A 15,173-nucleotide genomic window follows, 5' to 3' on the forward strand; every position below is an offset into this window, starting at 1 on the left:
CCCAACCAGCAATCAAGAATGGCAGTGCTAACCTGGAACTACAGATCCAGGCAAAGACGAAGGAGCTGCATGACAACAATGGTCGCCTGCAGAAGATGCAAGTGGAATTGAACAAAGCTGAGGCCATGGTTGGGGACAAGGAGAAGCAGGTCAACCAGCACCGCGACGAAATTGGAAAACTGAAAGTTCAGATTGAGCAGACAAACAACAAGGTAGTTGAACCATCCGGTCGAGTGAATGATGTGAGGCTAGCTGTTGCCTTTTGCTAATTGTGGATTTTTGGCATTTTTATTTTCTTGATTTCCATGGAAACAATTTGACTTAGTCTCAAAAGTGGGGGTAGGTGTCGTTTCCGGAGCATAACTTGACATCTGTGAAAGATTTTTCATCCAAACATGGTACATGTATTATCCAAGGGCTGAAGTTGTGCCTTTTGCTATTTAGAAATTTTTCAAAATGATATTTTTCCCTGATTCTAAGTTAGCTGAAATGGAAGTATGTGTCGTTTACGGAACAGAACTATAAAACTATTCAACATTTTCATCCAAACTTGGTACATGTTTTAATCAAGGGCCGAAGTGGTATTTTGCTCTTTAGGAATTTAATATGTTTTATAAAAAAAAATCCTGTTTCCATGGCAACATGTTTGACTTGTCTCGACCATATCTAAAACTAATAGGTATTCTTTTTTTAAACTGTGCACGCACAAAGACCAGGTTGTCAACTAGTGGCTTTTGCTATTTAGGGATGTTTAGAATTTATATTTTTTCATTTTCCATGGCAACAAGTTTGATTTTGATGTGTACCCGACATAGAAATACAAAGTTCTGAATCCCAATACCGTGGTATTGTTTTGCTAGGGCAATGACTACTCTTTATACGGACAGACATAGATAGAAATTCTTTCAACATGTTGGACTTATTGTAAAATAACAGTCAGATGGTTAATACTTTCAAATTTGTGAGGGCTACGGAGATATGTCATCTTCTGATGACTCTTGGACACGTTAGACTCTATTTAGATCTTACTTTAGTAAATCAATATATGGATCATACATGTAATAATGAACTTGTTTCTCTGTTTTGCAAAGGTCTTGGACCTAGAAACAAAGAGCAAGAAGCTGCAGCTGGAGGTGGAAACGACGCGCCATAACGCTGATGCTGCTCGGATATCACAGGAACAGAAACTGAAGGAGCGAGAGAAGGAGTTGAACAAGGATATAGCTCAACACATGGATGCTGCTCGGGCTGGGGAGAGACTGCTGGCCGAGACGAAGAATAAGATGCAGCAGGAGATCAAACAGGTGAAGGTCTTCTCGAGCATGTCATTATACTGAATACCGCTGTGATCAATGTGACTAACCTTATCTGTTTGACATAGTGTGAAGTGAATCTCGCCCAGCAAGTTCCCATAACTGAATAATTGTGGAGCCCATGTTTTGCTGAGGTGGTGGGGTAGCTTTGTCGTTAAAGTGTATGTTCTTGATGGCGAAGGCCTGGGTTCAATTCCAATCATGGGTCCCCATTCTCCCCTCACTCACCAATGTCTCTCTCCCAGCCCACCCCAACCCACCCCACCCCACCCCCACCGCTGCCATTAGATGGGGTAGATTGCTGAATATGATACTCTGACATGTCATTGGTGACAGTTCCCATTATGGAGGTGTGTAATGTCTGTCACAATATGGAGTGTGTTGTCTGTGCCAGGGCGAGGCGGAGCAGAACCGCCTGAAGTCTCAGTGTGAGAAGCTGGAGCAGGAGAAACAGCAGCTGCAGAAGGAGAAGAAGGACCTGACAGACAAGCTGGCGGCCATTGACCACGCCCTCAAGACACACGATGCCTCCATAGCAGCCATGCAGAAAACTGTTGATGAAGCAATCGCTGAAAAGGTCAGTCTTTCTTTTCAGTTTCAGAACTTTGTCACAGAGGTCTGTAAATAATCAAGTCTTTTCCAGACAGACCAGGAATTGACAGCTTATGTTTATAGTTTTAATAAGGTCCAATGTGTTTTGATGTTTATAGTTTTAAAAAGGCCCAATGTGTTTTGATGTTTATAGTTATAATAAGGCCCAATGTGTTTTGATGTTTATAGTTTTAATAAGGCCCAATGTGTTTTGATGTTTATAGTTTTAATAAGGCCCAATGTGTTTTGATGTTTATAGTTTTAATAAGGCCAAATGTGTTTTGATGTTTATAGTTTTAATAAGGCCCAATGTGTTTTGATGTTTATAGTTATAATAAGGCCCAATGTGTTTTGATGTTTATAGTTTTAATAAGGCCCAATGTGTTTTGATGTTTATAGTTATAATAAGGCCCAAAGTGTTTGATGTTTATAGTTTTAATAAGGCCCAATGTGTTTTGATGTTTATAGTTTTAATAAGGCCCAATGTGTTTTGATGTTTATAGTTTTAATAAGGCCCAATGTGTTTTGATGTTTATAGTTTTAATAAGGCCCAATGTGTTTTGTTGTAGAACAAGGTCCTCCGTGAGATGGAGGAGACGCAGAGAAAGATGGAGGCCACTCAGGAGCAGACAAACAAGATGAAGGAGACCACGGACCGAGTAGACCAGGCTAACAATGATCTGCGGGCCAAGATGATGGACAAGGATCTTGAGCTTGAGAGTGCTACTGCTGAGTGTGAACGTCTGGCTGCCAGGCTTGAGGCCGAGACTGGACAGATGCAGAAGAAGATGAAGGAGTTGGAGGCAGGAAAGGACGAAGCAGAGGCCGGCCTCTCCATGTCCAAGCTGGATGTTCTGAAACTTAACAAGCAGTTTGTGGACCTCAAGTCGGAGAAGCAGGGCGTGGAGCAGGCACTGGAGGAGAAGGAGAAGGAACTGGCTAAAATGACGGCCCAGAAATGTGAGATGGAGAGACTTCATGATGGCATGAAGGGGCAGCTCGACCATCAGGCTGACCGGTTTGACAAGCTTGCCCGTGATCTGACTGAGAAAGAAAATGAACTTAAGGACCTAACGAACAGTCTCTGTCAGCGTGATGCAGAGCTGCACAAGATGAAGAACCTGAACGATGAGAAGGATTTGACTCTTCAGAACAAAGCCTCCATGGTGGAATCCAGGGAACAAGAAATTCACAGACTTAAGGACTCACTCAAGGAAATGGATGAGCAAATGTCAGAAAGGAAGAAGGACTTTGATATGGAGATCAAGAATGCAAAGGATTCCGTGAACCAAGCCCAGCAGGACATTGGTCAGTTGCAGAAGGAGCTGACCTCTACCAAGCATGAGTGGTCAACACTGAGGACACAGGTGGAGGAACTGAAATCTCAGTTGGACCACCAACAACAGTGCCTTGCTGAACGGGACGAGGAGAATGGGTCACAAAAGAAAGAAATTGAGAAGTTGAACCAAGAGATTAAAGAGACCTGTCATTCTACAGAAGTAAGAGCCAAGTCCCTTCAGGAGGAAAAGAGCAAGCTTGAGAAGCACTATGAAGCTGTGTTGTGTGAAAAGGGGGAAGAAATGGAGTCTAAGGTGTCTGAAATGAATAAACTGATGCAAGAACTGGATAAGGTGAGGCACTGTTTCTCGGAACAGCAGAGGGAACATGACAAGTTGAAGTCCAAGCACAGGGAACTGAATGAAGAGAAGGACAATGTAGAGAAGACCTGTTCCGGCCTGGGTGAGCAGATCGAGGACCTGAACACCCAGATTTCTGACATCCAGACTGAACATCACACACAGATGCAGAATGTCAAGACCCAGTCTCAAACCATGCAGGACAGCTTTGACAGTAAGTGACAGCAGAGGCAAATGATCCCTTCTACTTATCTTGTTTATCAAAATCTTTTTACACTAATTTTCTGGTTCACAGTCTCAATAAGATTATTATTATACCCCCGACCTAAAAGTTATACGAAGGAATTCCGTCAATCCGTCCTTCCAAGGACATTTTGTGTGTGCCACCTATGCCTCGAAAACTACTGCATTGATTCTTTGCAAACATAGTGAACACTTGCTATATCAATAGGAGGTGCAAAGTTTGATTTCAATATTTGGATTTTCAGAAAAAGTACAGCTGTTTTACTTAAGCATTTGTGTGACCTAAATCTTGAAAATTACTGCTTGGATTCTTTTCAAATTTAACGAATAGCTTTCATACGAATAGAAGAGGTGCAGTGCAAAGTTTGATTTTGATATGTGGATTTTCTGAAAGAAATATGATTTGTTTCATGTTTTGAACTTAGAATGTGTTTTTTTTTACTTCAACATTTGTGCGACCTGTAACTTGAAAACTGCTTCATGGATTCTTTTCCAATTAGGGGCAGAGTTTCTATACCAATAGGAGAGATGCAGTGTAAAGTTTGATTTCGGGAAGTGGACTTTCTTTGAAGTCAGAAATATGTTGCAGTCTAAGTCGCGGGTATTAGTGAGCCCTGCTCACTATTTGCCATCAGTGTTATTCCAAATATATACCACATGAGCCTCAGTCTGGGCCAGGTAATCCAGTTGTTGATATTGTGAGCAATGTTTCAGGTAGTGTGGGTATGGTGACACTCAATAAACTAAGAAATCCAGGTGACCACCTGATCCAATACAGTGACCTTACGACAAGCAATCAAGTGCTGTGACCTATTCTAGCGGGGGTCGTCGGATAGACTAGTTGTCGCGTTCGCTCGTCACGCTGAAGACCCGGGTTCGATTCCTGACATGGGTACAATGTGTGAAGCCCATTTGTGGCGTCTCCCACCGTGATATTGCTGGAATATTGCTAAAAGCGGCGTAAAATGTCACTCACTCACCTATTCTAGCCTTGGGCCCCATGAGGGTATTTATATCATTAAGACATGAACTGTGGTATGTTAGTTTGTATACAATCACTTTTTTAAGTGACCTTTTTCCTTTTTGAAGAATATTTTTCAACATGGAGTTGGATGTTTCAGAACTAGAGGCAGAGCACAAGAGTGCCTGTGACAAGCTGTTGTCGGGAGACAACCGTATGACGGACCTGCAGGAGAATATGCAGGTGCTTGAACAGGAGAGGGAAGTCCTGGGGAAGAGGCTGGATCACTCCGAGAACACTATCAAGCAGTTGCAGGAGACACACAGGTACGGTCACCTTGTAACAGATGTTTTGTTCTCATTGACCCATAACTCCTGCCTGTGCGATGAATAGGTTATCATAACATTTGTTGTGTTGCAGTGAATGAGAAAAATGGATTTTTTATTCCATGTGAAGGAAACCAAGAGAAATGCTATGTGAAACATAAAAATTAATATATTAGGCTAAAAACATAATAGTCTTGGTTCTCAGGCACTGCCCACATCATCATAAAGTTCATTGTATGTTTTCTTTTTATTTCCATTTTCAAAAAAATATAAAAATCCTAATACTTAAACACAATGCACCAAAAAAAAAATGAAAATGGAAACAAAAACAAAACGTGCAATGAACTTTATGATGATGTGGGCAGTGCCTGAGAACCAAGACTAATATATTCTTTAGCCTTAGCTATGCATGATGAAATGTAATACAGTAAAAGTCTGGTGTAGGTAATGAAACTATCCATGTATCTAAACAGCCCTCATGATCCCCTTGTATCACAGTATATTTTGAAGATACTTCAGGAAATGCTGGCTGAATGTCTCTTTGTCCTGACTTTTACAATGTATGTTAATGGTTAAGCCTGATGATAAATTGTCTGACTTTGGTTAGATCAAGCAAGTTTTAATGTAAATTCCTTTCTGCAGCTCTCAGGATGTGACTATAGAGAAGTTAAAGGCAACTTTGGCTGAGAAGGAAGAGGCTCTTGATCTTCTCACTCGGGAGTTTGAGGCCAAAACCGGCACTCTCCAGCACCAGGACAACCAGCTCAGAGGTATGGTGGACACTTTCTACACTGTCGTGTACACTTGTGTTGTCTAGGCCATAACTATTGCAGTAATTATCATTCATTGTTTCCTTCCATGACAAAGTTGTTGTTGACATTAGGCCCATCATGAATACTCAAATAACCGGTTACGCTTTGATTAGAATTCCAAACCAGGTAAAAAATCGGCAGACTTGTTTTCATTATCCTAGTTTGATGTTAATAGTAATCATCGTCAGTTACATTTATGAAACTATTGATATAATTATTGTCACAATCAGATGTATCCACACTAGAATAATAACAAAAAGACACGTGATCCGCACAGTTTCAGACAGTCTATCAATGACGTAATCTGTTGCTTCCATATCACCGACAAACTCACTGCTGTCAAACACAGTGGAACATTACCCTGTATTGAATATAAAACAGTGAAATTTAACACGAAATCTATTTCATTGACTGTCTTGGTCATACAAAAATAAAATGCTAACATGCCTGAACAAAATATGGAAGTTATAACCAACTGCATACTTTACAAGTCCCTATGCGTGTACACATGACCAGTCTATCGAACCATAAGTTGTGTGGGTTTGCTGGCTGTATTGAAGTCAGTCAGGAATTATTGTGGAGCCAATTGTTTTGTGTGGACAGTTGTCCCTTGCACTGTAGATGTTAATAATATACTACTCAAAAGAAGTTAAGGATCACCTGATTCTTTCATATTACTATAGTTAATCTCTCATGTCATGACAGATTAACTTTACCATTATGAAAGAATCGGGTGATCCTTAACTTCTTTTGAGTAGTATATTTTGATAGCCTGAAATCAGATATGGAATGGTTTCAGTGAGAGCAGCAACCTGTTCCAGACTTTCAAACCGTGATGTCCTTAGTTGACGTGCTGTTAGATCATGCAGTGGTGTAGCTACAGCTTCATGAAAGTGACATATATTGTATTGCAAGGAACTCACGTTTCAGATTCACAAAGCCACTGGGAGGAGCAGGAGCGAAGACTGAGGGCCAGCTTGCAGGAGAAGAGTGAGGAGATGGCGGCCATGGGTCAGCATCTCATTCAGGTGGAGAAGGAACTGGGTGAGCTGAAGGAAGAGCACACCCGGCTCCTGGATTCGACACAGCAGAGCCAGGATCTCCAGGCGAGGAAGGGAGGAGAAATAGACTCGCTACAATCCAAGTTGACAGCTCAAGAGGCCGAGATGGCTGGGCTGGGAGAGAAGCTGTCTCAAAGTGAGACCAACTTTGAGACACTGAAATCACAACATGATCACCAGAAAGAACAGTATGAAGCCCAGTGTCAACAGCTGCAGAATCTGACTGAGATCATGACATCCAAGGGTGATGAATGGGAGAAGAATAAAAAGGAGCTCAGTGGATCTAACTCCAGCCTGTCGGAAGAAGTTGCAACTCTCAAATCTGAATGTGAAGATTTGAACAGGAAATTACAACAGGCGCAATCTGCTTTGTCCCAGAGAACAGCAGACATGGAGGAACTTCAGTCCCAACATACTGAGCTCCGTTCAGAATCTGAAAAGAACCTTGATACCATGTCTGAGGAGGAGCTTAGTCTGAAGGAGAAACTGAGGCAGATGGAAGATGAGAAGGAGAAATGTGACACTCTGTTGAAGCAGAAGGATTGTGATAAGGAAAACTTGGTGAAAGAGATGTCCGAAATGAAACAGCAGAATGAACAGATGCAGGCAAAGCTGGACATGATGCAGATGGACTTTGAAGACCAGGGTGATGATGTAGGGGATCTCACGGAAAAACTACAACAGGCTCAGCAGGGAGTGGAGGCTCTCAAAAAGACTGTAGAAGAAAAGATGTCTCAACTTGCCGAAAAGCAGAAAGAAATAATGGCATTATCGGAAGAACTGGAAAAATCCAAGCATGAGCTTTCTGCCATGACCAACACCGTTACTGAGATGAAACTTGAAGTTGAACAGCAGACATCCATTTCTCTGGAGAGGAAGTCCAGGATGGAAGAAGAGAGTCAAAATTTCTCTGAACTGTCAAACGAATGTGATTGTCTTAAGAAATGCTTGGATGAGGAAACAAGTAAGAACATTGATAATCAAAAGGAAATTGAGAAATTGAACAACTGCCTAAGTGACATGGAAGGCAAACTAGCTGTAATGAAGAGTCAGATGGATGTAAAGGAAGAGACTGTCCGTGATCTGGAAGTGAAATGTGCCAGAATGTCAGAGACTGATGACGTGACAAGAAAAGAGCTTCAGGAGAAGGAACAGCTGGTCGTTAAACAGAAGGATTCCCTGACGTCGCTGGAAGAAAAGCTGAAGGTGCTTGTCTCCGAAAAGGAACAACAATCTGCTGAACTTGGGCAGGAACTCCAAACTCTAAAAGGCAAGTGGGATTCTCAGGAAGAAGTGCTTGATGGTAAACAGGAAGAACTGAGCACATTGCAAGGTCATCACAGTGAGCTCCAAGATGTTTTGCAGAAGACAAAAGATGGTTTGAAACAGAAAAACGAAGAATTAGAGAAAGTCTCTAAGGAATGTGACCGACTTCAACAGTGCCTTGACAAGGCACAGACTGACATGGAAGAGAAGGACAAATCAATGCAGACAATGAAAGATTCGGTTACATCACTAGAAAGTAAACTTGCACAGTATGCCAAGGCCAAAGAGGAAGAAGGTAGCAGGTTAGATCAGGAGTCGAACACTCTCAAATCAAACATGGAAATGCTTCAGATGGATCTTGAAGACAAAGATGCCTGTATTGAGGACCTCACTATGAAAGTCAATAACCTGCAGGAGACAGTAGATGTACTGAAGAAAGATCATGATACACTGAGTATAAGTAACAAACAGCTCCAGGCACAGAGAGACAAGATGGCTGGAGATCTGGAAGAAAGACAGTCGGAAGTTATACAGCTTGCTGCCAGTGTGGAAGAATGTGCCCAAAAAGCTGGAAATGTCAAAGAAGAACTGCATGGTAAGGTGGCTGCCATCGAGGAACAGAAGGCTCAACTCTTGGCAGAACAAAAGGACATCATCAACAAAATGGAAAAACTGGAAAATGACCTCAGTGCTAAAGAGGAACAGATTTCAGAGAAGGAATTGCAACTTGAGAATATAAGAATTGAACACAGTGAAACATTGAAAAGGTTGTCAGACACTGATCTCACATTGTCTGAGTTGAAGAAGCAGATGTCTGATTCAGGAATGTCATTAGAGAGAACATCAGAGGAAAGAAACACCCTTCTCGAGAAGGTCACTGATCTGGAGAGTGACAGGTCATCACAAGCAGCCAATATTACAGCCTTAGAAAGGAGCATCGATGATAAGCTGAGCGAGATCTGTAATTTGAGAGCTGTGCTTGATGGCAAAGAAAAGAGCGAGGAAGATTTGAAGACTGAGATTAAGTCCTTGGAAGAAGAAATGGCTCAAAGTAGAAGGTCATTCGATGATGACCTGCATGAGAAAGCATCTGCCATTCAAAAACTTGAAGAGAAACTTTCTACACTCGAAGATACTTTGAAGGATGCAAATCATGAAATTAAGGCATTGAAATCAGCAAAGGAGTGTCTAGACGAAGCAGCAGACACTGCAGAAGACAATCACAAGGCTAAATACCAGAGACTTGACACGGAGAAGAGTCAGCTGGAGTGTCGTCTTAAAGAAGCAGAACTGAAAGAGGTTGAGCTGAGAGCAGAAATTAACACTGCTCAGGCTGCCCTTGAGCAAGAGCAGATTCAGAGGCAAGAGCTGGAGAAAGAGCATGACTCTAACATGGCCAACAAGGGCAAGGAGCAGGAAAAGATGCAGCAAGCTCTGAAAGCACAAGAAACAAGAATAGATGAACTTCTGGCTGATATATCCACTAAAGATGGAAAACTGTCAGAACTTGAGCAGAAAGTTCTTCAGGAAGCAGATCTCCAGGGTTACTACATGACAAAATATGAAACAGACACTGAAAGAAATTCGGCCAAAATGCAAGAAATGGAACAAACTCTGTCTTCACTTGAAAACAAACTGAGTGACAGTGAGGGCAGCAGGTTGCTGTTGGAGAGAGATAGTTATGACCAGCTTAATCAAAAGGAAACTGAGTTGAAAGAAATGAAAGCAAAACTGGAAACTGAAGAGAACAGAACAAGGAACACTGAACTGCAAAAGGAAGAAGAAATCAAAATACTGAAGAATGATTTGGAATCCAAAAGGGAAGAGGTTCAGTTGGAACTTGAAGTATCAGCTAAGAAGCAGTCTGATCTTGAAACTGAGCTTGAATCTCTCAGGAAGCAATATCAGAATCTGCAAGATGCCCACAACAATGCCTCTGTTAAAGGTGCCTCGAACATTGCTGAAGTGCAGCAGTCCTTGGACTCTCTGCAGGCGGTCAAGGAAGGACTTGAGCAAGAGAAGGAGAAACTGTCTGAGGACCTGGAGCAGCTGCAGCAGCAGCTGGAGCAGAAGGATCACAGCTTGACGAAGCTGCAGACAGAAGTGGATAACACAAACTTGCTGATGAACAAGACCGAGACAGACTACCTAAGTGAAAAGCAGATGCTCGAGTCTAAACTTGCTGACATTACTTCTGAGTGTGATCAATTGCAACAAGATCTGAAACATGCTGAAATGAAGATTGAAGCTTTCACATCTGCTGACAAAGAGAAGGAGGGTGAGTTGTTGACCAAGGTGTCGAAACTCCAGCAACTAGAAGATGAAATGGTTGTTGTTAAAGAAGAAGTGTTGGTGTTAACTTCCAAGGTTGAAAGTCTTGAAGCCGAAACAGAATCATTGAAAGAACAAAACTCAAAATTAAATGCTGAACTGAAAGACTCATTAACGTCAAGCGCTCTACTTGAAAAGAAGTTAGCAGATTCTCAAGGTGACCTTGAAACACTGGAGAGGACCTATGAAGAAGCAAGTGCTAAACTAGAGGGGAAAAACTCTGATTTGACAGAACGGTCCAGTGAGATGAAAACACTCACGTCTGAAAGGGATCACCTGAAAATTCAAGTTGAGAGCACAGAGAAACATCTTGAAGAGGTACAAGCTGAGTACAAAGATGCTATTCAAGAGTTCAACACAGAAAAGGCATCCTTGGCTGACAAACTGGAGGAGCAGAAACAGCAGGCTGTTGACCTACAGACTCGGATACAGTCCCACAACGCAGAGAAGGACATGTTGGAAAACAAGGTCTTGGATCTAGAAGAACAGGTCAAGGCCGTCTCAGCAGAGAACTCGCAACTAGCAGCTGCAGCTGATACATCAAACGAACTTGCCAAACACAACAAGTCGAAGGAAGAAGAAGCTGCAGTTGTGATGAAGTCACTGACTACTGAACTTGAACATTTAAAATCTTCTGTTGAAAGTCTAGAGCAGGAGAAGATTGTACTTGAAGATAAGTGCTCAACATCTGAATCCTGTGCACTGGAAAAAGAGGAACAGATTAAGGCAATGACTGCAGATTTGAAGAATGTGAGCAAGAAAGTTGAAGAAAGCAATGCTACTGTTGACAGACTTAGGACTGACATTGATAGTTTGAACAAGACCATTGCTGACATGGAACTGTCATCGGAGGAGCTGAAGTCTGGGATTCAGCAGGAGAAAGAAAATGTACGATTAAAAGAACTTGAAAAATCTGACCTTGAGAAGAAAGTTACTCAACTAGAAATGAGAATAGAAGAATTTGCAAGTGAATCAAATGATTCATCGACAATGATGAAAGATATCCTAGAAGATAAGACCTCTCAGATCAATACACTCTCTGAAGACATCTGTAATGCAAGGACTGACATTGAAGCTCTAAAGACAGAATTGAAACACAAAGGGGCCTCCCTTGAAATGAAAGAGAAAGAGGTTTTGAGTACTCAAGAAGAACTGTTGATCGCAGAAAACAACAAACAGTCCTTTGAGGAACAGGTGACAACTCTTCAGGGGGAGAAGGCTGCCCTCCAGGATCAGGCGCAGAGACTAGAGTCCACCATTAGAGAGATGGAAAGCAGTCAGACTCGCATGGAGGAAGAGATGCAGGGAACGCAGTCGGCACTGCAGAGCACACAAACCTTCTCCGACACCATACAGGAGCAGGTGGACCAGCTCACCCAAGACCGGAGTACTATGCAGGATAGTGTGGTCAAACTGAAAGCTGAGAAGGCCGATTTAGAAGCCAGACTTGAGGCATCCAATCAGGAGACTGAGGACCTGAAGCTTCATCTCCAGCAAGTCAGTGAGCAGAAGACAGAATCTGTTGACAAGTTGAGTGAGGAGGCTGCCAGTTGCAAAGAAGAAATGGATCTTTTGAGAAAACAGAAAACAGACCTTGAGGCATCCACTAGAACTTTGATGGAGCAAGTTGAAGAACTTGAGAAACAACTTGCAGACATCAAGAGCAGTAGCCATGAGGAAAAGGAAAATCGTTCTGAAGAAATTGAAAAGATGTGTGAATCTATGAAGAAACTCAATGAGGAGTTATTGCAGAAGGAAACAGAATTAGAAAATGCTTGTAAATGTACCTCTGTGTTGGAAGAGAAATTGAAAGCTTCAGAAACACAAAATTGTCAACTAAGAGCTGAAGTTGATGCTAAGATGGCAGATCTTGATGCCATCATTGATGAAAGAGATCACATGTGTAACAAAGTGAAGTCACTTGAGAATGAACTACAGATGTTAGAGACAAAGTCCAGCTCCATAAATAGTGAACTGGCAAAAAGAATAGAAGAATTTGATATCGTGAGTGTTGAGAGGATGGAACTTCAAGAGTCTCTGAAAACTCTCACCAGTGAGAAAGAAGAACTGGATAGGAAGCTTGACATACAACTCACTTTCCTAGAAACAGCTAAAGAGACGATTGAGGAACTACAGGGTGCCTTGGATTCGCAGTCACTCAGTGAAGCAGAGCACCAAATGCAGGAAGACACTTTCAAGGGGGATATATCAAGACTTGAAAAAGATAAAGAATTAATAGAGAAGGAAAAGAAAGAGCTAGAGGAGAAGGTCAAAGATCTGTTGGAAGAAAAGTCTAAGTTTGAGGCGGACAATGAATCATTCATGTCTGCTAACTGTCAGATGAAGGATCAGGTGAACAGTGCAGAGATGGAAATGGCGGCACTGAGAGAGGGATGCCTGAAGCTGCAGGACTTCATGAAGAAGAATGAAAAGGACAGCAGCAAGAGCAGCGAGAAGCTTCAGGAGACAGAGAAGCTGCTCCAGGTGGCGCACGCCAAGGTGGAGGAGCTAGAGGATCACGCCAAGACGCTCTCTCAGGACAAGTCTGAGCTGAAGGTGCAGCTGGACACTGTGCTGAAGGAGAAGAGTAGTGCAGAGGCTGACATTGACATGTTCAAAGACGCCATGGAGTCCATGGAGATGGAGGTCTCCTCTCTGGAAATGGAGAAGGCTAACTTCAAGACAGAAAGTGAAAGTTTGAAGAAAGAATGTGATGAACTAGTTTGGAAACTTGGTGAGATGAAAAAGGAACTGGAGAAATTGGAAAGTACGAGAGATGCTGTGGATGAGAAAACTGAAGCTGATTTGCAAAAATTCCGGACTGACAATGAGAGATTGAATGTGTGTGTGGAATCACTGAATGCTGAAATAATGGAGAACCAGGAAAGGTATAAGAAGATTTGTGATAGTGAGAATGGATTAAGAGATGATAATAGAAATCTTAAGACTAAAGTGATGTCACTTGAAAAAGATCTTGAAACAGAAAAATTGAAGTGTCAGTCAGTGGCTGAGGAAATTTCGTCTTTAAAACAAAATGTTGACGAAATACAAACAGTTAAATCTCAGGTGGAGAAGAAGTACAGTGCTCTCAGCAAAGAAAATGAAGATCTGCTGAGTCAGTTCCTTGCAATAGAAGAAAGAACTGGACAACTGTCCAATGAGAAAAGTGCACTCATACTTGAGCTGAAGCAAGAATCAGAGAAGGTAAAGAGGCTTGAGTGTGACCTCCAGAAAGTGAACCAGTCTCTTCTCAACAGCGAGAAAAAGAAGGAGGAAGCAGAGGACAGTGTGTCGGCCATTGAGATGGAACTTGCGGGAATAACGTCGGAGCGCGATGCTCTCCAGAAGCGGGCAGAGTCCAGTGTGGAGATGCAGGAGAAGGAGCAGGCTGAGCTGAAGGACAGGCTGGAGAAGTCGGAGAAGGAGCTGCAGAATGTCCTCCAGAAGCTGGGGGATGCAGCACACATGGCTGACAAGTATAAGGTAACGACTCTCGCTTGGCATGATCCAGATATATACATGTGTTTGTTCCTGTTGCCGTGTCCACTGTAATGGCCATCACAGTGGATGGAGGTTTACACTACTGACAAGAATGTGTCAAAGATATAACTATGGAGCTAGGAGTTCTTCCCATAATGTCACCCTTCCAGGGACTAACCCATCCAAGTCCCATTTGGTAATGCCCATTCATTGACTAGTATACTAGACAATAACTCACAGTTTGTACCAGTTAGCCAGTAAGTTTACTCAGATCATTTCTAAGGTAAAAAAACCACAATAAATCAGACTTACTGATGCTTTTTTTGTATGTAAATTCTTTTGTTTGGAATGATAAAATTCAAATATAGACTATAAGAGGTCAACACCCGAAAAGAGCAATATTGATCGGAGATGAAATAACCTGAGATGAAGTGAAAAGGCAGATTCAACTTGTCAAACTATGTTAGCTACAATATCGTCAGGAGGTTCCAACAGACGGAGATATCTAATTGCCTAAGGTTTGGGGAATAATTCACATTGTATTTTGACTAACTCGTGTCAGTACTGTAAAGTATCTGACCTCACTTGGAGTCAGTATGCGTTTCTGTCAAATGACATGTGACCGCTTTTCAGCCAATGAATATGGCAGAAATCTTTGCATTATATCACAAAACATTTTACTACATTAATATTAACACATGTATCTTGAAACAGTGGCTGGGTTTTCACAAGGCTTATGGTGTATGGTAGTTAATTGACCCTACAGTTGTACATGTGCCTTTCATACCGTCGTCCTGACTAACCTCATCATGGCCTTGATCAGGTGGAGTTGGTGAGTCTGAAGGCTGAGGTGGCGGCTGCAGAGAAGAAAGTGAGTCAGAAGGAGAGTGATCTGGAAAGTTTGATGTCCAAACATCTGGAGGCTGAGAAGCAAGCAGAACAGAGACTTGCAGACTCCGAGGTCATGTGGGAGGGAAAGATCGCAAACCATGTCGAGCAGGTACATAAATAGTAGCTGGGATTATTGGGTGGGGATTATTAGAGACAATGAGTACTGTATTTGCTTTCATGTAAAAAGTGCATTATTGAAAATGCTTGAATCTGCTGATTGGGGTTTGAATCCCTGATAGTTGGTCGGCATCATTGATCAAA

General features: G+C 42.1%; 1 protein-coding gene across 1 annotated transcript in view; it reads left to right on the plus strand.

Annotated features, from left to right (window-relative positions):
* LOC124131850 (centromere protein F-like) overlaps positions 1-15,173 on the plus strand; it is a 28,111-nt gene that overhangs the window by 5,976 nt on the left and 6,962 nt on the right. The window contains exons 7-14 of the mRNA XM_046495346.2: positions 10-212; positions 1,092-1,304; positions 1,708-1,890; positions 2,474-3,755; positions 4,906-5,071; positions 5,714-5,841; positions 6,814-14,024; positions 14,845-15,021. Coding sequence (XP_046351302.2) covers positions 10-212; positions 1,092-1,304; positions 1,708-1,890; positions 2,474-3,755; positions 4,906-5,071; positions 5,714-5,841; positions 6,814-14,024; positions 14,845-15,021 — 9,563 coding nt within the window. The remainder of the gene's footprint in view (positions 1-9; positions 213-1,091; positions 1,305-1,707; positions 1,891-2,473; positions 3,756-4,905; positions 5,072-5,713; positions 5,842-6,813; positions 14,025-14,844; positions 15,022-15,173) is intronic.

This window comes from Haliotis rufescens, unplaced genomic scaffold, assembly GCF_023055435.1.
Source record: "Haliotis rufescens isolate VD_foot unplaced genomic scaffold, xgHalRufe1.0.p SCAF_3, whole genome shotgun sequence".
Classification (NCBI taxonomy): Eukaryota; Metazoa; Mollusca; class Gastropoda; order Lepetellida; family Haliotidae; genus Haliotis; species Haliotis rufescens.